General features: G+C 38.0%; 3 protein-coding genes and 1 pseudogene across 4 annotated transcripts; 3 read left to right on the top strand and 1 right to left on the bottom strand.

Moving 5' to 3' along the window:
* Positions 1-2,343: 2,343 nt before the first annotated feature.
* On the top strand, positions 2,344-8,029 carry LOC103958532 (squamosa promoter-binding-like protein 7). Of its 2 annotated transcripts, XM_048584448.1 has the most exons (11): positions 2,344-3,073; positions 3,844-4,016; positions 4,121-4,344; positions 4,443-4,517; positions 4,622-4,729; positions 4,846-4,963; positions 5,090-5,225; positions 5,706-5,868; positions 6,322-6,906; positions 7,361-7,527; positions 7,602-8,029. In XM_048584448.1, exons 1-11 carry the CDS (start codon positions 2,586-2,588, stop codon positions 7,672-7,674), a joined length of 2,310 nt encoding a protein of 769 aa, XP_048440405.1. In that variant the 5' UTR covers positions 2,344-2,585; the 3' UTR covers positions 7,675-8,029. The 2 variants fall into 2 exon arrangements, with proteins under 2 accessions (XP_048440405.1, XP_009369075.2); XM_009370800.3 differs by having other exon boundaries at positions 7,361-8,029.
* Positions 8,030-9,082: 1,053 nt separating this feature from the next.
* LOC103958533 lies at positions 9,083-14,312 on the top strand (annotated as a pseudogene).
* Positions 14,313-14,350: 38 nt separating this feature from the next.
* On the bottom strand, positions 14,351-18,224 carry LOC103958585 (pentatricopeptide repeat-containing protein At5g65560-like). Its single transcript, XM_048584256.1, has 6 exons — positions 18,122-18,224; positions 16,948-17,016; positions 16,687-16,741; positions 15,931-16,593; positions 15,473-15,819; positions 14,351-15,330 (listed from the first exon to the last, which is right to left on the bottom strand). The coding sequence occupies exons 1-6, from the start codon at positions 18,222-18,224 to the stop codon at positions 14,351-14,353; spliced, it is 2,217 nt and encodes a 738-aa protein (XP_048440213.1).
* A 1,508-nt stretch (positions 18,225-19,732) lies between these two features.
* On the top strand, positions 19,733-20,490 carry LOC103958534. Its single transcript, XM_009370801.2, has 2 exons — positions 19,733-20,024; positions 20,117-20,490. Exons 1-2 carry the CDS (start codon positions 19,877-19,879, stop codon positions 20,257-20,259), a joined length of 291 nt encoding a protein of 96 aa, XP_009369076.2. The 5' UTR covers positions 19,733-19,876; the 3' UTR covers positions 20,260-20,490.
* The last annotated feature ends 3,214 nt before the right edge of the window (positions 20,491-23,704 follow it).

Here is a 23,704-nt window from a genome sequence, read left to right as displayed (position 1 = left end):
AAAATCGACTAACGTAGCCCCTAGACCATGTGATGCAAGTTTGACGTCAGCTACTTTAAAAAATTAATAAAAAATTATAAAAATGAATTAAAAATACAAATATTTTTTTTTGGGAAAATTAGAATCCCCTACAGTTATTCTATATCATTTAGATTAAACATATGTGCCTTTTTAAAAATTGATTAAAGTGTTTTAACCAATAGTCACCTCTATTTTTTAAAATTAAAATAATTTTTGAATTTATCATTTTATCTGCATGATGCACTTTTCATTATTTGGTGGAGATATTAATAAATAAACTATATTTTCTCCTCTTCCAAATATGTTTTTTCGATCACAATTTTTTTTTTTTTTGGTTATGCAAACATTTAATGTTATTTCTTTTTCCAAATGGTTTTTTCTTTTTCAAATAGTTGGTGATCAACATAAAAACTCTGTGTAATTTTTTCAATTTTTTGTGAAATTATATATTTTTTGGTTTTTTTTTTTTTTTTAAGTATAGTTGTTGAAGAATTATTATTGGTACAATCCATTACGTATATATTATCTGCGGGTACGTTTGAATTTACAAAAATCATTAATTAGTACGTTTAATTTAATACATATTGTTAATTTTGGTACGTTTAATTTTGTACACATTGTGTATTGGTACGTTTATATTCTTTTCAATCCTATTTTCTCTTAACGTACTAAAAGAAAATTTTATTTCGGTACGTTTTATTTTGGGAAAAATATTTTAAACTATTTTGGAAAGAAAATATCTTAAATCATATCGTAGATAATGTGACATCCCACATCGCCCAGGGGAGTGATCCTTATATGTATATTCCCATCTCTACCTAGCACGAGGTCTTTTGGGAGCTCACTGGCTTCGGGTTTCGTAGGAACTTCGAAGTTAAGCGAGAAGGGGGCTAGAGCAATCCCATGATGGGTGATCCACTGAGAAGTTGCTCGTGAGTTCCCAAAAACAAAACCGTGAGGGAATGGTAAGCCCAAAGCGGACAATATCGTGCTACGGTGGTGGAGCGGGCCCGGGAAGTGATCCGTCCCGGGCGGGGATGTGACAATTTGGTATCAGAGCCTAACCTTGGTTGCGTGTGTGCCGAAGAGGACGTCGGGCCCCTAAGGGGGGTGGATTGTGACATCCCACATCGCCCAGGGGAGTGATCCTTATATGTATATTCCCATCTCTATCTAGCACGAGGTCTTTTGGGAGCTCATTGGCTTCGGGTTCCGTAGGAACTTCGAAGTTAAACGAGAAAGGGGCTAGAGCAATCCCATGATGGGTGACCTACTGGGAAGTTGCTTGTGAGTTCCCAAAAACAAAACCGTGAGGGAATGGTAAGCTCAAAGTGGACAATATAGTGCTACGGTGGTGGAGCGGGCCCGGGAAGTGATTCGTCCCGGGTAACAATCCCACATCGCCCAGGGGAGTGGTTTTTATATGTATATTCCCATCTCTACCACGAGGCATTTTGAGAGCTCACTGGCTTCGGGTTCCGTAGGAACTTCGAATTTAAGCGAGAAAGGTGCTAGAGCAATCTCATGATGGGTGATCCATTGGGAAGTTGCTCGTGAGTTCCCAAAAACAAAACTGTGAGGGAATGGTAAGCCCAAAGCAGAGAATATCGTGCTACGGTGGTGGAGCGGGCTCAGGAAGTGATATGTGTCGGGCCCGGATGTGACAGATAATTATTGCTAAATTGTAGCATTATTGTGAAAATAAATTGAATCTAACCATTTTTTTTTTTTTTTTACAATTATCTCTAACGGAGGAGAATGTAATCAAAATGCTAGATTGTAGGAAATTTGTTACAATATAATGTGCATATAGCGTCGAAATTATGACAAAAAAAAGTTTAATCAAATCACTAAAAGGCATGGATGTTTGAATTTTGAAAATTCAAAATTGAGTCGCTTATATCAAAATCTTCCTTTTTTTTTTAATTATTTTTATAAATATCTAACCATGTTTTTTCACCTTACACTACATTTCAATATTTTTAAATACTTTCAACAGATATTTTATCATCATATGAAATTAAAAGTAAAATGATCTTTTATTATTTTATAAAAAAAATTAATAATATTTTAATACAAATTGCTTTAACTATTCGGTTTAATGATGAATATTGAGTAATTGATTGAATCGGTCAGTGTTTGGATGGGCTTTTTAAGTGTGGAAATGCTGTTAAAGGGGATATTTATTAATAAATTGCCTCATGATGCAAGCTTTTGGACTGCCGAAGACCCGGAACTATGATGACGTTGACATCAGTTGTAATAAAAACACACAAAGTTGCGGTATCAAGTTTATATTTAAGAATGATTGAAAATAAAATTTGATAATTATTCACTCTCTAAGAAAACAAAGCAGTAAAAATGAATTACTGCGGTCTTACCCTTTTTCTGCGCCGGTGGATGGGGAATCTTGACGTCTAAGGTAGGAAGGTAGGAGACGTTAGGTGAGCTGCCTCTGCCAATTTTCGGTAATTTTGACCACAAAAGCGCTGCAAAGCCCGCCCCCTTTCTGTCCAACGCAATCGCAACGGCAGCGTTTAGACGAACCACGTAGGATTTCACCGATGGAAATTCAACCGCCGCCGCCCTTCGACGACACCTCCACCGTCTGGGAATGGGGAGATCTCTTCGACTTCACCGTCGACGACGACTTGTCGATCTCGTGGGGCTCCGCCGAGAAACCGGACCACGAGGTCGGCCCGGCCCCGGAGGACCTGCTGGAGGATCCGAATTCCAATTTGAGTCGGATAAGGAAGCGGGACCCGAGGCTGGCTTGCCCCAACTTCTTGGCGGGTCATATCCCCTGTGCGTGCCCCGAGATCGACGCGAAGATGATGGAGCTGGAGGAGGAGGAAGCCGGGCACGGGAAGAAGCGGGTCAAGACGGGTCGGGCCCCTAATGGGACGGCCCGGTGTCAGGTCCCATCTTGCGGCGTCGATATCAAGGAGCTGAAGGGGTATCATCGGAGGCACAGAGTGTGCCTGGCCTGTGCAAATGCTAGCACTGTCGATATCGACTGTGAGACCAAGCGCTATTGTCAGCAATGTGGCAAGTAAGCTGAAGTTTTTTTTTTTTTTTAATTATTTTTTTTGTTAATTTCTGAAATTAGGGTTCTTGATTGTATTGTTTCAGTTATGGCAGTTTCGTTTTTAGTAGTTTGGAAGTGTTTTACTGAGTGATGTTTTCAGATAAATTGGTTTTCGAGCTTCTCAATTTGGGAGCTGTGATTGTAATCTTACTTAATCTCTAAGTGCTAATGATGAGGACAGCTTGCAAAAGTCGTTTTGGCTTCGAATTGTTATCAATTTGAAGGCTTTACCTAAGTTGGGGAAGAGGGGTTTCTTTGGACTTGTTAGCTCCGAAAAATGCGGAGTAGTGACTGTTTAAAAGCAATGGCAACAGTTTCGGCCCTGCCTCTGTTAGAATGGCATGAAGTCTCTTTGTGTTCCTGAGCGAACACAGTAGAGGAATTTAGTTACTCAAGGCTTAGATTGAGATATATTAGTACTAATATGCCAATTCAGTCGTGAAAAGCACATGATTTTTCTTATCTGAGATATCATTTGAATTTGTCTTTGGAACTGTTTCCATGGTTGATTTCTTGTTCTTAGGTGAAGGGAATCAGAGAAATTTTCTTAGGAACAAGACAAGCATCACTTTATAAAAAAAAAAAGATATGCCTTCTAATATTGTAGAATTGTCACCATTCTGTTTTATTGACGAACTGCATGTATTATTTTAAAATTGTTGTAATGTGCTAGTTTTATGTTAAAGTTGGTTTTTTTCAATTTCGTTTCTGCATGTGTGCCCATTCTTTGGCAGGTTCCATGTCTTGTCAGACTTTGATGAAGGTAAGCGGAGCTGTCGAAGAAAATTAGAGCGTCATAATAATAGACGGCGAAGGAAACCTAGTGATTCTAAAGGAGCGAGTGGAAAGGAATCACAAAAGGAAAATCAAACTGAAGAAACCAATTTTGATGGTGGAGCAACAGAAGGTATTTGATGTTTGTTTTGATGCAAACAGCTTGTAAAAGAGTACTAAAGCTGCAACATTGCTTTGGAAAAAGAACCTACGTCTAATTGTATGTACAATGTACAGATTGTTTACAGTTAAGCAGTCAGTTAAATGAGAAGGAAGAATTGCTGGAGTCTCAAGGTGGGCAAACTCCTATCCTCTGTTCAGTGCCTGAATCCCAAAATATCCATAGTGACAGCGGTGTATCATTTATGGCTTCTGGTGAAACCCAAATGGATGCAAGAAAACATGATTCTAACAACTCTCTTTCTCCATCAAATTGCGACAACAAAAGCTACTCTTCTATGGTAGGTCTTTGCTGAATGTCATTGCTTTTGCATGGCTAACATTGATTGTAATATGAGGAGCTTTGTTTGAGGCGTACTGAATCGATACATTCTTGTAGTGTCCAACAGGTCGTATATCATTCAAGCTCTATGATTGGAATCCAGCAGAATTTCCTAGAAGACTTCGGCACCAAGTACTATTAAAAGATTGTCATTACAGTTTAGTATACATAGGGAGAATTGTTTTTTAATGGAAAATATCAGGGAGCAATAAACAAGTGGGCTTATGTGTTTTCAGATATTCGAATGGTTGGCTAGTATGCCGGTTGAGTTGGAGGGATATATCCGCCCCGGATGTACTATCTTGACTATTTTTATTGCAATGCCTAAGTTTATGTGGATGAAGGTAAATTGAGTTTGTCACAGCTTTTCTCTTACCTTCACTCTATAAATTTTTGTTCTACCACTTTGGTTTTGATCTCTTTTTTTTTTTTTTTTTTTTTTTTTTTTTTTTTTTTTCAGTTGCTTGAAGATCCTGTATCATATCTACATGAATTTGTTATTGTACCTGAGAAAATGCTATCCGGGAGAGGCAATATGCTGATTTATCTGAACGACATGATTTTCCGTTTTGTAAAAGGTAATCTGATGCTTCATATCGGTGTTATGTTTCTATTAGATTATTGTGTTTTAGGGTGGGAAAGTAATTGGTCCTTACTAGTAGTTTGAACTACTAACATGCTTCTTTTTATTTTGATATGCACAGACGGGACATCTATAATAAAAACAAAAGTGGAGGTGCGGGCCCCAAGGCTTCATTACGTTCATCCTACATTTTTCGAGGCTGGCAAGCCCATGGAGTTTGTTGCCTGTGGAAGTAATTTATTACAGCCCAAATTTCGGTAGGGCTTTCAATTAGGGTTTTCCACATGTTTTTAGTAGTTTATTGTGCTGTACTTTTGATTCACTCCTTTTGGCTGTGTCGTGTAGCTTGTTATGCACACACTGCACCCTATAAACTGTAATTTGTTTGAATAGTTAATAAACTTGATGGAGAGAGGGGAATCTACTTGATGGACACTCTATGTAGACTTGTCACTATTTGTTATTAAGTAATGTAATTGCTAGTCTTCTCTGTTGCTTCTAAACTTCAACACTCATAGTGATCTTGAGATGTATATCAAATATGGAAAATATTTCTAGTTGTCTGATGGCATCGACTGATTAGTCTTCTACTTTTGAAGCTTAATACCAAACAAAATAATTCTCATTTGTTTAAAGCTTTGCATTTTGGTATGTAATATTCTGTTAGCTGTTTCATGCATGCAGAGATCAAAACTGCTGTCACGTAAGCTTCCTAATAAAGATCATTATGGTTACAGGTTTCTGGTATCCTTCTCCGGGAAGTATCTGGAATATGATTATTCTCCTCCATCTTCCCATAGTCAGATTGATGGGGACACTACTAGTAATTTAGACCATCAATTCTTCCAGATACAGGTTCCTGTGACTGAATCAGATTGTTTTGGTCCTGCATTTATTGAGGTAAACATTCTGATTTATTTTCTCTTCTTACACTTCCTTTTACACCACGTTCAACTATCAGTAGGGACATTCTGTCTATCTATATGGTTGTTGGTCATATGTAAATATTTCTGATACATATTTAGCCTCATTGACCAGGGATTTTTAGTGGTTAGTTTATTTCGCTGGTTGTGCATTGCTGAGAGTGCTTGCTCTTCAAACTGGCATCTCGTATGGTATCTGGCACAATTATGTAGGTTTGCTGATAACATTAGCGACAAGATATAACTCTGGACCAGAATCTGCTGTATCTGTACTGTACCAGATTCATGTAGATAAAATTAGAACTTTAACACTCATGTAGATATAAACATACTTTACAATAGCATCTTAAAGCATGATACTTGTTTTGGACTTACCAGGATTTTCTTTTGTTACATGATTTAATATTGATGGAAGGAATCTGTGTTGCAGATTGAGAATGAATCTGGCTTGTCCAACTTTATACCGGTACTCATTGGGGACAAAGAGGTTTGTGCAGAAATGAAAACTATTCAGAAGAGATTTGATGAATCTCTCTCTTTGCAAGGATTACACTTTTCTTCAAGGGTTTCCCTTTCAAACTCTTGTGAAGCATCTTCAATGAGGCACACAGCATTTTCTGACGTTATTTTAGATATAGCATGGTTACTAAAAAAACCCTTGTCGGAAAACTTCCAACAGATCATGACTGCTTCACAGATTCAAAGATTCAACTATCTATTGAACTTTTTGATATCTATCAAGTCAACAACCATATTGGATAAAGTTTTACAAAATCTGAAGAGTCTAATGGTTAACATGGAGTTAAACAGTGCAAATAATGACAGCATTGACGCAGATATGAGGCTATTACAGAATTACATGGAATATGCCCGTGATCTTCTTTGTAAAAAATTCGAAAGCTCTGGGGTTTCAGTCAGAGAGTCTGGAAGGTTGGTGAAAAAAGAGGATCTTGTTTCTCAAAGTCAAACCTGCTTTCAGAATGATGGAAAATCGGTTGCTCCATTCCACTATCAGGTGAGTGCTTCAGTTTTCATATTTTGTATCCTCTGATAAGTCAGCTTTTCACTTTACACTTGACTCATTATCAATTAGCACTTGTTCTGATCTGGTGCTACAAGCCCCTTGCACTAGTCAAGGAAATATTTGATTATACAGTTTGGCTAGGTTATGGTTGGGCTTACAATCCTGGGTTTTTTCCTCCCTTTTAATTTTGAGATTACAGCTTTACTTCGGCCGTCTATGATCTTATAATAGCTATTTTGAGTAGTTCACCATTAAATTTATCTGTAAAATGTTTTCGAACTTCTAGCCTGTAAGAGGTCTTCATTGGGAGTATGGTTGTTTTGTTGAGCACGATCAATGACTATATGTATAAAATTTCTGTGCTCGATATTTTCTCTCGTCGTAGTTAGCTTATTTATTTCATAAACTGATAGTGTTTTGTTACATAAATTGTTATGTAAAGCAGGATACGGAGATAACTGTAGATGGTAGGCTGGGTGTAACTGTGGGTTCAACTTCTAACGAGAGAAGTGAAACTGTTCCGCTGTTGAGTAAAAAAGCAGTTGGTAAAGCTAACTTCATCAAGGAATTGCCTAATGTGGCTAAGTGTTGCACTTCCAGGGAGATCTTAAGGTTTCGCTCTAGTGGGATGTTCTTGAGATTTCGCCCTGCACTTTTTGTAATTTCTGTTACAGCTATCTGTGCAGGGTTATGTGCAGTCCTCATCCATCCTCACAAGGTTGGCGAGTTTGCAGTATCAATACGCAGATGTTTATTTGACAAAGTTTAGATGTTAAGGCTCTTTTTTTCCTTCTCTCTTCAATGTATTTCGCAACCCCTTAATCTTCTGTTCATATGTCTCCGTTGTATACAACTTTCTAACACTAGGTTAAGACAAGCGGCTAAAACGCTTTATCTTGTCACTGTGTAGTTCTTCCGGGTGTGCTTCTGGGCGATGTTCGCCCACGGCGTTTAAGGTAGTAAGATTTTTTTTCTAAATTTTTATTGTAATGTCTATGGACAGGTTGCCTGTTGTGCTTAGTTAATAAGAAGCCATGGTTTTCCAATGGGATTGCTTCCAAATTGTAAAATTGTAATGATCTGAAATAAAGGGTCTCCTGCTTTTTAAAATTTAGTTTTAAATTTTTTTATTATTATTAGGTCTCCTGCTTTTTAAAATTTAGTTTTAAAATTTTTTATTATTATTATTTTCTTTATTTAATATAATTATTATTTGACGGTCAAGTATAACTCATGTCAATATATGTATGTAATACAATCATTATCTGACCGTTGAGATGATGATTAAATTAAATACATATAAGTATTATAACTAAATTTCTTGAAGGACTAGCTACAATAGTATTGTAGCTAAACTTCGAATTACTCGTAAGAACACAAATGATTGGAAAAACTGTTGTATGGTCAAATTTCAACGATTCGGATCATTTGATCCTTAAGCTCAGATTTTTTGGGTTCGGAGAGAATCTAGATTCTTGGAACTTAGAACACCATCACATGTTCATATTTAAAGTATAGTTAATATAATCATTTCACGTATTATATTAGGAGTAGAGGTGAGTGTGATTGTGTTTAGATTGTTTGATTGATGACGATGGACTGATCGATCAATTTCAGTCCACTTTGGTTCAAATGGAACCCCACATCGAAAATTAATTTCACCCTCAAACAGTTAATCGGTTTTTATATGATCGAAATTTGAAATTGGAGGAATCAGGCATCTCTAACAAGTAAGCAAGTAAACTATTTTTTTCATAATTAATTAAGTACAATAATCTTGATAAATAATTAACAAGAATCAAATAAGAAAAGAAAACTTCTTGAAGATGCGAGTGAGATTTGGTGGTTATAATATTGTTTATATATTTTGGCTGAACTTTGAATCTTCCGATCACAAATTATAAGAAATTTCAGAAGCGTTATTCTTATAATTTATTAACATATTTTTTTAATAGAGATAAGGCTCGTAGTTGATCCTACTTCTATTAAAAATATAATACAAATTGTAGAAACCAACAATATTCTCATTGATGATTTAATTATTAATTAAACATTATTCACTATTAGTACTATATAATTTAATTTTCAAATTTAACGTCGGCTTAGATTATCTTTTTTATTTTGTTTGTATGTTGGGTGGGAAATCGGATGGTCAGCAAATCAGCCGGCAAGGGTCCCACTCTTTTGAGTCTGGGACCTTCTAGACTCATCATCGTTTGTTTAGGCATGACGACGCCCTGCATTCAAACACGCATGCAAATCAGCCGGTAAGTTCCACGTGAACGATCTCTCCTTCCACCCAACTTCCATTCACGGCGGCGATTGCTCGACTCTCCGGCTCTGTCTAAATTCACACGTCCCAATTCGTAGGGATCGAAGCTCGGTTCGTGCAGGTAAGTAACTGTAGCTCTGGTTATCCTTCAACCGTTAAATTTGTAATCTTTTGCATGCAAATGTTGAATGGGAACTCAAAGTTCGAATCTTTTGTTTGAAATTGTCTGGGTTTGGTTAAATTTTCGGATTAATCTGAGCTCTGTTTTTACTCTGTGTGAAGTGTGAACTGTGAGGAAGATGATTCAGGTTTAAACTTTGAAGTTGGGGACTTTTTAGTTCTGAGCTCTGAATTATACACTTTTACTGTGCAGGTTTTACCCTAATCAGAACTAAATTCCATTGATAACTTGATATGAAGGTCCATTGAGTAGTGGTTATTGAGTAAAATTTAGAAAAAATGAGTTACATAGCGACGTTTGGTAAAGATAATAGCGCCTGTGATGGCGGAAATTCTGCTGAAGGTTCGGGTTCAAGTAAAGGACCTGATGAAGTATCCAATGATTTTGATCATGAAATTGCTCAACTTACTAAGCATAAATCAAGACCCCATCAACTTTTGAGCGGGGATATGCCTTGGAAGTTGAGGTTACCGGTTTCAACAATGAAAATGCTGGTCGGTCGCGAAATTCAGGGCGGGGGAGGTTCTCATCGGCAGATTGTTGCCATGTTTTGAGCCGGTATCTGCCCGTAAATGGTCCTTGGGGGGTGGACCAGTCCAGAAGCCCTGCTTATGTTTCTCAATTTTCCAATGATGGTTTGTTTTTTGTTGCTGGATTTCAGGTATTGTAATTTATTAGCTTAATGTTATAATTCATTTTTATTGTTGTGATTTTGAATTGTTGTACTTAAAATTCAATTTCCCACTATGCATGCACACAAGTGCAGTTTTGAAGTCCTAATTTTCTTCTTCTTTTAACAAAACAGGGAGGCCATATTAGAATATATAATGTTGAAAAGGGATGGAAAGTTCAGAAGGATATCCTCACCAAAAGCTTGAGATGGACAATTACCGATACGTCTCTATCACCGGACCAACGTTATCTTGTGAGTTTCTGATGTTTTGTTGAATAAGAAGAAGCTTGTCTATATAATTACGACTTTACAATCTGAACTTATTCTTCCTTGATGATATACACATAAATGTAAATACTGCATGGTCCTGATAGTTCCGAACCCATATTTATCTTAATGCGTGTTTTGACTGCCAATGGAGCCTCATTTATAATTGTCATCTTTTGTAGTGATTTTACTTTTTCTTAGTTTCTTAACTTAATCGGTCACACTTCTAATTTGATAAAAATACAGGTTTATGCTAGCATGACACCTGTTGTCAATATTGTGAATGTGGAATCTTCTAAGACAGAGTCACTTGCAAACGTTACGGTATGTGAAACTAATGGTCCTTTCAGTGCTACTAGCTTTGAGTATCATATGAAATAGCTCGTAGATACGAGTTTAATTCGTTCATCTACAGCTTTGGTAATCAACAATGTTCCTGGGGATTCTTTTTTAATTAACCTATATTGTTTTTCAGCATAATCTTGTATGAATCCTTGTTATCATCTTTTAAAGTAGATATCTTTCTCAATGTTACAAGATCTGGAAGATGTTTATCCGAAATTAGCTAGGGATAATTGTCTTGGATGATCTGTTAAGGGTGATGGTATCTGAATTGTAGTATATGCTACCATCTGTTGAATCTCAAGGTGGAGATCTTCTGGTAAAGGAAAAAGGAAGTATCCAATTTGATGATGTTTTTGTTTCTAAATTATTGTTTTTTCTGGATAATCTGTTGTGGCATATTGATGGCTTCAGAAGATGTTACAGCTCACCCTATAATGCTCATTATAACTTGAATTCGTACTTTTTGGAGTTTACATTTTTACTAATCAATTGATTATTCACTTCTAAGTCGGTTGCTTTTCTATTATGATTGCTACAAAGAGTCACTTTCAAGTTCGTACTGTTTTTTTACATAAAAAATTGCCTTTTATTCAGGAAATTCATGAAGGTCTAGATTTTTCTTTTGAAGACGATGAGGATGAGTTTGGAATTTTCTCAGTTAAATTTTCAACGGATGGGCGAGAGCTTGTAGCTGCAAGTAGTGATGCTTCAATATATGTTTATGATCTACAAGAAAATAAAGTTAGCCACCAAATACCAGCACACCAGGTAAAGGATCTAACAAAAGAATATACTCAAATTACTTCTTGATGGTGGTTTTGAAGAAGAGTTTTATTTACATATAATTTTGAAGACACAGATTCTCCCATACTGGTTCCTTCCTCTGGAGACTCTGGATGGCACTTAAAAGCATCATTTGGTCATTTTATTCATCCTCTGTTGCAGTCTGATGTAAACACTGTATGCTTTGCTGATGAGAGTGGCCATCTCATATATTCTGGCAATGACGACAACCTCTGTAAGCTAAGGTTCATCTCTGGTCTTTATATGGTGTAAGATGGAGAAACCATGATTGCTTCATTGTTTGGTACTCTTTTTTTCATTTTTTAAACTCTGGTTATGAACGATTTGTTATTGTAGTCGCTGAAATGTCACTATTAAAAACTGTGACGTTATGAACGATTTGTTCTTTGCTAGAGTTGCTCAAATCTCAAGATTCAGTACAGCCTCAAATCCTAGTAATGGGATGCTTTTCTTTTTTATGTTGTCATATCTCTCTCGTGGGTTGGGGTTAAGTGCCTCATAAGTTCTTTACTATTGAGCTATGAAGTCCCCATGAAGTTTAGGCCTATCTATTTCTTGCACAGGTGTGGGATAGACGCTGCTTAATGACGAAAGGAAAAGCAGCTGGGGTCCTGATGGTACATCTTGAAGGTGTTACATTTATTGATAGTCGGGGAGATGGGCGCTACTTGATATCAAACAGGAAGGACCAGACTACCAAACTCTGGCATATAAGAAAGATGTCCTCTAGAGCCGTTTAGTACGTCTGCGTTACTTGTTTCCCTTTTCTGCTCATGTTAACTTATTGGCCTTCCGTTTGGTGCTGTAGAAATATGAAATTTACTGCTGTCAGCATGTGACAAGTTGACTTAATTTTACTTACTGTCCTCCCATTATTTTGACTCTATACTATTTTGTAGTGTGGAAAATAGTTTTGTGGTATTTGGGCTTAGAATAATGTGGTTAAATTGATGTTTCATGCTTCAAGTTTATATGGTCTAAAATACCGGGGAACAGAGGACTATTTTGGGTTTAATCTCAACGTCAATTATAGTAACCATTTATCATATTAAAGCAGCTTTGTGAGATCAAGCGAGTACAGCAGCTTCTATTATTAGGGCGTGCTGGGATATCTCTTATTTTTGTTGAACCATTCTATTTGTACCATATTAAAGCATGCAGTTCATGGATCTTAATTTGAATTTTGAACCCGTCTGCTCGTGCTTGTCTGTGTTCACATTCTTGTCGAATGACTTTTGTTATTTAGGTACTGGCTCAGAGCCTAAAGTCTAGACCCTTTCTTGGTTCAACGTAATATTTTTTTGGCCACTGATTTTCAACTTTCCAACCAGCAGCCCAAGGCGTACATATCGTGACTGGGATTACAGGTGGATGGAGTACCCAGCTCATGCCACAACTTTGAAACATCCCAATCATCAATCCTTGGCTACATATAGAGGCCATGCAGTCCTGTGCACTTTTATTCGCTGTTACTTTTCTCCAGCATATAGGTAATTTTTATTTCTTTCTTATAATCCTGTATTTAGGAGCTAACGGAAGACTTGGTGCAAAACTGACCGCAGTGGTATTCTAGGATTCATACAGCCAACCCCACTTAGTGGGATAAGGCTCCGTTGTTGTTGTTGTATTCTAATCCTGTATTTAGAATTTGTCTTTAAAACATTGTGCGAATTCAAAGATGCTGGAGTACATGTTTGTTTCAATTCCTGCTTTCACAGTTATGTTCTGGTCTTGGTTCTTCATTATGTTTGATCCCAGAGTTCTGCCAAGTCCATATATTAGATTATGTTAGCCCTAGGGAAGTTGGTCGAGTAAAACAGCTGGAATGGATTCAACCCGCAATCTTGTTAGCTATTGTTTTGGTTTTAAGGCTTCTGGTTTTTCTGATAATATCATACAATCAGTAGGCTGTGTTGACCGTTGTTTAGGTGTATTGTATATGTTTCTAATTTCTATCCTGCTTATTGCAGTACCGGACAGAAGTACATCTACACTGGCTCAAGTGATCATTCTGTCTATATATATGATCTGGTACATAACTGACCTTTTATGTTTCTTGTCATCAAGACCATGTTTTTCTCATGTCATTCTGTTAAGGAAAACGTAATGGGATGATTCCGCCATCTTGTTTCATATTCATTTCTACCAACCGTAAAAAGGATGTTGATACATAATTGGTTCGTCTTTCCGATTAGTTAGGAAAAAAATAAAGATGCTTTGAAAAGTAAATGATGGTACGAGGTTTCTTGTAGGAAAGCAAGAATCGTGGTTGGCAGTCCTTAATGAAATTAACACTTTCTTTAAAAAGTTTCGTAACTTAGGCCTGTAGGCTTGTTATTACTATGAAGGCCAGTAAAACCGGCCATCATGCTCGCTTCAAAATGCTATATCTTGAGAATGTGGTATTCGACCTCTAGTAATTTGTTTGTTTTGTTCTATAAAGGTGATTGGTGCTCAAGTTGCGAAACTAGACCATCATGAAGGACCTGTAAGAGACTCTAGTTGGCATCCTCTATATCCCATTTTGGTCAGCTCTTCTTGGGATGGGACCGTTGCCCAATGGGAATTTCCTGGTGATGACCAAGTTCCTACCCTGATGAGGCAGAAATTACGCCGGAGGAGAGTCTTCTACTGAGGAAGGCTCATTGTTTTGCGCTTCACAAGATGATAGTATTCAAACTGGTTTTTCATACATTCTGTAACGTTATACTGCATTTTTTAAAGAAAGTCTGCAGTAAGTAGAGAGAAATTATAGGTTCTTGGCAGCTTTTAACGCATGTAAATTATGTAATCTTATGCATTCAGAATCGAAACATTGTATAAAGTTTCACTCATATAGAAACGTTATCTGAAAACGTAATCTTTTTACATTTTTACAAGTTAACGCAATTGGTTAACAATATTCGGTACTATGACATGCATGAATTTCGGTTTCACTACAAGTTATACTGCCAAACAGAATGTTCATGACGCAGCTAACCCCTTCTCCAGTTCGTCCCTTCAGAACCTCACCCACGGCCTCCTCGTCCGGCACAAATCCCTTGCTTTTCATTACCCGTAAAAACTCACTCCCGTCCTCTAACGCCCTGTCCCCTTGCCTCGCGAAGCCCTCAAAAACTGCGGTGTAGGTAGCAGCATTGGGATGCATCCCCTTCTCCATCATATCCAGCAAGTACTTCTTGGCATCCCCAAAGAAGTTGGGGTCAGTAGCAAGTGCCTTGATGAAGACACTATAAGTGTAGCAGTTCGGCATAACCCCAACCGCCGACATGCGTTGATAGGCCTCAAGAGCACCCTTAATCTTGCCGGCAGTTGCATAGGCTTCAATGACAGCGGTGTGGGTGACAATGGCGGGTAGTACGCCTGTGTCAAAGAACAGCTCAAAGAGCTCCTTGACCTCATCCTTAAAGCCGTCATCTACCATACCTTCGACCATATCCATTATATGTTTCCTGAAGAAGGTTTTTCGCATCTCCTCATCAGTTGTTTTGGTGGCATAGTTGGACATCCTATATGCATCGAATGCCTCTTCAAGGTGTTTGTGGTATTCAAAGTACTTTTGATTTTCAAGATCAAACCCCTTATGTTTAATTTGCTTCACAAACTCCCTGCCCTCCGCCACCACCTTCTCCTTATCGTCCAACTGGCAGGCAATGGCCTCCATCACGTAGGTGTAGGCAGGGGAATCAGGCTCCATTCCTTTGTCAAGCATTTGCAGAAAGTACTTCTTGGCATACTTAACGGCAACGGGGTCTGGTTTCTGGAAAGCGAGTCTCTTGATGACCATATTGTATGTTTCAGCCTTAACGGGGATCTCACATTCTAACCTGTGTAAGATTTCTTGTATGTCTTCCAGGTCTTCTTCTTCTTTGCCTGATAATGTAATGGAAGGAGAAACAAAAAACTTCAGTGCTTCAACTATATTCTCTCGAAATATCAAAATCGATTGCTAACTACCGAGCATGGCGATCAATCAATATTGCAAGAAAACTAAACAAACATTTGGTGTACTTACCAGTATTCTTGTAGCAGATTTGTGACCCCCTAGCGCTCACTGCCTTAGCAAACTCCATGTACTCATTGTCCTCTGAATCAGCTCCCTTGGTCACGGCTTTGAGAGTATCGTCATTGGGCCATGTTCCGTTATCCATCATCTCAAGAAAGTATTTCCTGGCATCCTGAATGAAATCCGGGTCAGCAGCCAGTGCCTGGATGAGAATGCTGTAAGTATATAAATTGGGTTTGATCCCATTGGCCAACATGTGCTTGTAAGCCTTGAGAGCACCCTCAGCCTTCCCAGCATTGGCGTAGGCCTCAATCACGACAGTGTGGATGACCACGTCGGGCAGTATGCCCTTCTCCCTGGTTTGTTTAAAGATCTCATTGGCTTAATCAACCTGGCCGTCCTTTACCAGACCATGGTACATCCTCAATGCATCTTTCCTAATCGAAGTGGAGCGCATCTTTTCGAACATTTGTTGCATTTCCTTGTCACTGGTGTTCTTGGTTGCATCTTCAAGCACCTTCCTTTGACGAAAATCAGCTTCTGTTGGCATGAACCCCTTAGCTTTAACCAGCTCCACAAACTCCTCCCTGTCTCTGCCCTCATCAATTCTCTCAACCAAGGCAAAGTAGGTCCCGGGAGTAGGCCGCAATCCCTTGTCCAACATCTCCACGATGTACTTCTTCGCAAACTCAATGAAAAAGGAGAAATTGAGGTTGCTTGGGGAGCAAGCAGCAAGTGCCTTGATGGTTACAGTATAGGTGTATTCCTTAGGGTTCACCCCGGTTTCTAACATGTACAAGAACACTTTGAAAGCATCATTGGTTCTTCCGGCATTGGCGTAGTGCTCTATGACTGCGGTGAGCGGGATGACATAGGGAAAACTGCCAGTATCTTGGTCCTGGGCCTTGATTTCAGCCACCATGTTACCGGATATGGCCACTTCGGAAGCCATCTTCACTGAATTCTCCAACATGGTTTTGTGCACCAACATCTTCTGGTAGGTTTGGTCGAAATCCGCCGGTTGGTGTTGCATATCGTCCAAACACTCCAAATCGGTGAGAGACAAGTTAACGAAGTTGGTGGTGACATTGTCGGCCACAAAGGAGAAGGCGGAGGAGGAGCTCCACCTCCTACGGAATTGATGACAACATTGATGATGTCTGTTAAAGTCTCGGTTGGCAGCCGCAGCAGAAGCTATAGGGGCTCTAAAACACGCTGCTTACTTGTAACGAGTCGAAAAGCCCGAGATAGCATCGCCATTGTTGATAAAGGTGAGAGCTTTGAGCAAGAAACAAAGAAAAAGGAGAGAACTTGTCAGCAAAAACAAAGAAAAACGAGAGAAATTGTGGCCAAAAACTAGGAAAAGGGGATAACTTTGAGTAAGCCCATAAAACCGCAATTCATAGAACAAACAAGATAATCTGAAGTCTGAAAGAAACCTAGAAAATAAATAAATAGACAAGAACAAGAAAAAAGAAACACACCTGATGGTTTACGAATGGATTTTCTTCTGCTGCTGCTGCTGCTGCTGCTGCTGCTCAGAGAAGAGAAGGCTGAAAGTTAAGAAAGAGAGAGAACTGGATACGAAATTATGGTTTTGATTAATTCTGGGTTCAAACATATGTAAGCTGGCCATAATCCCATAATTTTGATATTTGCCTCTTTAGACATTAAATATAATATGTCAAAATTAAAATATATAAACTTGATTTTAGTGGGCCCCATAGTTACATTAACTATCAAAAATAATTATACTTGATTTTAGTTTTGGATGGAGATCATCCCTACTTTCGGGATCCTCTAATTCTGAGCGTTCAAGTTCAACGCACCATGAACGGTCACGATTCAAGTATGTGGCTGAAGAAGAAGCGGATTGTCGGTGCTGGTGCAGTAGGTGCAGAGCTTCTATCTGGGAGGGGGTTCGAGATGGTGTAATGGGTTGTTGATATCGACGGACGGTGAATGCAGGCGAATTTGGTGTTGCGGCGATGTGGGGGCAACATGTGGATGCAACAGGTCAGATTAGTAGGTGGATGTTGCGATGTGAGGCAGCAGGTGGATGCAGGCGAGTCTGTTGCTGCAGCGACGTGGGTTTCCGACAAGTCAACGGCCAAGTCCAAGCATGATGGCGGTCGTGGGATTACGGGCTGCGCGCAAAATAACGATTTTTTTTTCTTTTCAAATCTTGACCATTCATTGTATATTGAACGTTCAGGATTAGTGGATCTCGAAGATCCTCAAGGAAAGGATCCGGATATGATCTCCGTCATTTACTTTTTATCCTATTATTAATGGCATCCGTGCATTAAAAATTAATATATTTGACTCCATCTTTGTTTGCTGTAAAAAAAACAGTTTGAAAGCAATGAGTCAAATAGCTACAGCGTCATCTATGACATCTCTATTAAGAACACCTGATGTCTTTTAGTTCTATTTTGTGTATTTGACATCTCCTTTATAGCACTTCCACCGGAAGCAAAAGAGGCCGGCACCCAGTGGAAAAAACAAGCTGAGACTCAGCCAATCCACTCCAGCCCGTGGAAAAGACTGGCATCCAACCCAAGCTAGTCCACAGGTCGGCCTAAAATCGACAGAGGAAGGAGACGGCTCATCTGACGTCTTGCTAACGTCATGGCTACAGTCTCTCTCATCTGGAACCCCATCCGACTCCTAGAATCCCATCCCGATCCCTGTAACCCATCTCAATCCCTGGAACCCCATCAACCCCCTTCCCCTGATAAATCCATATATTCAACACCATGTCCCCCTTCCAAATCATGATCTTCCTGCAACTCGGATCATCGTCGATCGGTTGATTAACTCGGATCTTCCTGCAACTGGAATTTTTTTTCCCGTTTTGTATATTTTCGATGAATTTTTGAATATGTAAGTGTTGATTTTTGGGGGTTTACGGTGTGCGCAGGTCCAGGATGGTGGGTGTCCATGTTCAGAATAGGGTAGATTCGACGACATGGTGTACAGAGAGGAGAAAAAAAGGAAGAAGAAGAAGAAGAAGAAGATGGTGTACAGAGAGAAGAAAAAACTAGGAAAAGTGGGAAGAATAAGAAGAAGAAGAAAAAGACGGGAGGGGTGTTAGAGAAAAGAAGTCAAAAAAAATTAAAAAAACCAAATTATTATTTTATAATAAAAATTAATAATATTTTAATAAAATTGACTAGGTTATTTTTTGTTAGGGGTGGAGATACTTTGGCCTATTACTGTTCACTGGGGTCTATTACTGTTTACTTAAGTGGATAAATGAGCTGGGTGCTGGTGCAAAGTCTTTAGGGGTGAAATTGCTCTTAGGGATGGTTTTAAGGTTAATGTTTTGAGTTAGCTTTTATGAGGAATAATATTTAGGTTTCTTGCTCCTTCTCAATCTAGGGTTGCTTGTTCAATTATAATAAATTTATTTCATGTGCCATTTAGTATTACGGTCTAGTGGTATTCCTCTTCACTTGTAAGTAAGAGGTCTTAAGTTCGATTAATTCATTGGTGCAAAGTCTTTAGGGGTGAAATTGCTCTTAGGGATGGTTTTAAGGTTAATGTTTTGAGTTAGCTTTTATGAGGAATAATATTTAGGTTTCTTGCTCCTTCTCAATCTAGGGTTGCTTGTTCAATTATAATAAATTTATTTCATGTGCCATTTAGTATTACGGTCTAGTGGTATTCCTCTTCACTTGCAAGTAAGAGGTCTTAAGTTCGATTAATTCATTCTTCCACTTACAAATAACATATTTTCATAGTTGAAATGTAAGAGGTCTTAAGTTCGATTAATTCATTCTTCCACTTACAAATAACATGTTTTCATAGTTGAAATTTATAATTGGAGCCGTTCAATTTATTAATCATCTTTGCAAGTAAGAGGTCTTAAGTTCGATTAATTCATTCTTCCACTTACAAATAACATATTTTCATAGTTGAAATGTAAGAGGTCTTAAGTTCGATTAATTCATTCTTCCACTTACAAATAACATGTTTTCATAGTTGAAATTTATAATTGGAGCCGTTCAATTTATTAATCATCTTTACAAACATAATTAAATTTTTCTGATAATCGCTCAGATAGACATTTCAGCCTCCCCCTCTGGCTTCGACACTAGCAACGGGCTTCGAACTCGAGACCTTCAATTTTTAGTTTTAAAGAAGCCTTGTAATTCGTCATTTACCACCGGATCACCAACTTGTGTTATAGTTAATCATCTCTAGTTATATACCAAAAGAACCATTTTTGTTAGCAATCCAATTGCGGAATAACGTAACCTTGCCTACACGGACTAGACTATACTTGGAAACCCCCACCCTCCTCACACACCAAACAACAAAATCTACTTTCCCCTCCAACGCCAAAGCCAACGCCCAACTGACATAACAAAACACCCAAGCAACGGAGGGCTTGAAAAGCAGACGAAAATGGCTTCGCCGGCAGCAAGGATCACCTTCCGCATAGTAATCATAGCTCTGGTTGTTCTCGTCCTTTTCTACATCGGCCGCCCTCTCTACTGGAAAATCTCCGCCACCATCCACGAGATCCGCCAAAACAGACAGACCGTTAAACAAGGTACCATTTTTTTCACTTCTTTTTTTTTTTTTCTTTTTAATTGCGATTTTTTTCTTCTAATTTTGTGTTTTGGGGGGCCGAATTCTGTTCAGGTATATCGCAGATTGTTCTGGAAGCTCAGAAATCGGTCGGTTGGTACCACGACGAGTCGGACTCGGGTGCCCGCGACTATCGGGCCGCGAAGAATGTCGGGTTGGCCACGAACCGGAGGCTGCTGCTCCGCCAGGTTTCGTGAAAACGCTTGATTTTTCCAAAATTTACTGCTTTGTAATAGTGAGGTTACGGTGGGTCTGTTCAGATCTGATCACATTTCGAATGAATCGGTTAAATTCTGTTGAATTAATGTGTTTGGGGGGATGAAATGCTTCTTCCTGAAACTACTAAATGTTAGAAAAGTTTGTACAACTGCAATGCTGGATTATGTATCGTTCTCGGAAAATATATAGAGTTCTACCCAGTTTAATTATATAGCTATATTGTTTTGATTAAGTTTGGTGTTGCCTTTGTGTTTTGAATTTCGGTATGCTTTTGAATCTGAAGTTAAAGGCGATGAATTTGATTATTCGTATGCCCTGGATTGACTGTTTGTGCATATCATTCGTGAATGTTTCTCTGCAAGTTGCTATGTTAGTTATTTTTCATCGTAGTCTTCAATGCCCAATAACTTTTGGTTTATGATCCAACAGATGATAATTATTCGAAACATAAAGGCAATAGTTCGCATTTGAGTATTAGTTGTTGCATTTTGATCCAATAGCGTGAATAAGAATGAGTTGTATGTTCCTTGATCAGTTAGAGTATTTAGGATTCTATGAATATGTCATTTCCCTAGTTGGTTTGGGTGCGAAGACTAATTTTCTAAAACAAGTACCCTTTTGGTCCAGAGGGCGAGCCTTAGTGCAACGGAAAGGTTGCTCCTTTGTGACTGTGGAACAAGCACTAGGTGTTAATATAACTACTATCATCAAAGTTTAGCAAGAAGGTCTATATCTTTCTTCAGGTTATTATGAGTCATGGACCGTGCTTAATGATGTAAAGCATCTCTAAAGGTTAAGTATACCTCAAAACTCCCTTGGTTTGGACTAGGCACCTTTTTGTTAACGGTTGCATTCAACCATTTTGTTTGCTAAACCGCGATTAGAAGCTTTCACTTCCAGCAGTAGACAAGTCCTAGTGTTGTTTCCTTCATGTGGGTTGCATGTGTAAACCAGGGAGGGAAAATGAGAATCGCATAGCAACGTTGATATCGGATGTTAGAACTTGTAAGGAGTTTTTTTGCAAGAATTCTTGTACATAGATGTAGATTTGTTGCGTAGAAACTGAGGAAGCCAGCAAGAACTTCCTAGTGTAGGTTGATTTTGATTAGGTAGCTGTTCTACCTGTATGGGCCACTACAGTATGCTGCATTACAATATCTGTAGATTGTGGCCCAACCAAAGTTTTGGTTCTTCCAACTTCCTTTCAAATTCAACAACCAAGGTGGCGTGTTCTTGCAAAGAATGGAACTGATTACTTTTTGGGGTTGGGGGGCATGCTGCCAGTAGTCTTAGAACTTGGTTAAGGTCAGCCGTCCAAGCGCGGTGTGATCATCGATCAAATTGGGTTCCACAGCTCAATGGGTAATGATTATATGATAATAGAGTTACCATGTGAGCGTGAGAGCGGGAGCCATGAGAGATCCAAGACTAATAAAATGGGCCAGACAGAGAAAGAGAGATTGGGAGTAATGGGACCTTGATTTTTTTTTTCAACACATGGCTTGGCTTTTTCTCATCATTTGAACATTTATGATTAATTTGACTGCCAAAGTTCATTAGGTCCCGATTGGGATTGCTTTCGTAAGAAATACTTTTGCTAATAAGTACCTATGACAAATTACTTGCATTACAAACTCTGTTGATATTTTTTATAAATTAAGTGTTTTCTCAAAAAATCACTTAGAAGAGCTTCTTGAAGCATTTGAAATGTACTTTCCGAAAAGCTTTCATATGACCTATGACTTGTATGGAACTGTTTCTTTAAAAAGAACTTATGTTCGGAAGTACTCCAGTAAAAGCACCCATTAGAAGCACATTGAACTATTTTAATAAAGATGCAAATGCTTCCTGAAAGCACTTAAGTCTTTCCTAAAAAAACATGAAGTGCTTTTTATTAATGCTTTTTAGCTAAAATAGTCCTTGAGATTTGTATAACTCCTCACTTTGGTCCTTGAGATTCAAAATCAATAGAAGTGGTCCTTGAGATTGTTCACCATCAATCATTTTGGTCATTTGGTGAAAAATTATGTTAAATAAAAAGCAAAATGACAAAATTACCCTCAAGTTAATAAACAATAGGCCAAAATAATGATTGATTGTGGACAAACTTAAAAATCAATTCTGTCGATTTCGAATCTCAGGGATCAAAGTGAGGATTTATGTAAATCTTAGGAATCATTTTGGCTAAAAAGCCTTTTATTAAAGCATTTGAGGTGCTTCCTAAGAAACACACAACATGTGTGCTTCTTCCAAAAAGAAAATGTTTTTTTAACCCAAAAATACTTCTACCAAGCATGGTGAGAAAAGCTTCAAGTAATTTTAAAAAGTACTTCCAAATTAACACGCCTTTATAAGTATTTTAAATTTTCTATCAAACATAGTTGAAAGTGTTTTAGTTGTTATAAAGCGCTATTAGCCTTTCCATAAGCAACCCCAAAACATGCCTAATAATCTTTGACTTCAACTACCTGCATCACAGCCCTTAAGCTTTAACCCTTTATTATTTTTTTAATACAAATGATGTTACTACTTTAATTTACACTATAGGGAGAAGGAACGGTTTTTAAACGCAGTTTGTTGAAAAGAAGCTGATATACATCCTATTGTGAATATTAAGACACATTAATGTGAGCATCACACTCTTACAAAATTGTTTTTTCCAATGGTCTAGTTGTGAGAGTTTAATGCTCACATTACTTTCTATTGGTATGTATTTAATAACTCAAGGTTACCTAAACAATTCGGTGGGCCGACCAATCTTATTAAAATTCATTCCCTTTGAACAATTCGTATCCATTGATTTTTTATTTTATTTAGTTATTTATTTTCAAATTTGTTTGTTATTTAATAAAACGAAACTGACATGCATGTTTTGGAGAGAGGATCCGGCAATCTTGGTGAGGATTCCTGAGATTCTTTGATTACATTCGTTTATTGTATATTGTACAATTAGTTTTTGTCAGGTACTGTTTATGTTCAATTTTGAATAAAAAAAATTACAATGATTTTTGACCATACGATATAAAATGAACATATGTGATTAAAAGAAACTTATGATCTTCACAAAAAAGATCCGGCGAGACCCTCCTGCCATGTTTTAGATAAATTATACATGCCCCTGTTATCACGATTACTTTTTTCCCTAGCTTGTTGACTATTCTGCGCAGATCTTATGCATCTTCAAGGTCATAGCCTTCCATTTGGCGTTCATACACACATGCCTGCACCATATTTGTCCCTTCTTTACATAAAAAGAAATGAAAACAAAATTGAATGGTCACGGAGAAACCCATAACCCATGCATTGACTTTGACTTTTCTTAGTTTTATATTAAATTCCAACCATCGAGGGTTGAAGTGTACACGTGATCCAATTATTTTAAATTATTTCTTTAATATCGACGATCTAACGATAAAATATTGT

Source organism: the organism of the source record quoted next, unplaced genomic scaffold, assembly GCF_019419815.1.
Source record: "Pyrus x bretschneideri cultivar Hongxiangsu unplaced genomic scaffold, Pyrus_bretschneideri_v1 Contig21, whole genome shotgun sequence".
Classification (NCBI taxonomy): domain Eukaryota; kingdom Viridiplantae; phylum Streptophyta; class Magnoliopsida; order Rosales; family Rosaceae; genus Pyrus; species Pyrus x bretschneideri.
The sequence above is the reverse complement of the archived record's forward strand: the minus strand, read 5'-3'. Positions and strand labels throughout refer to the sequence as shown.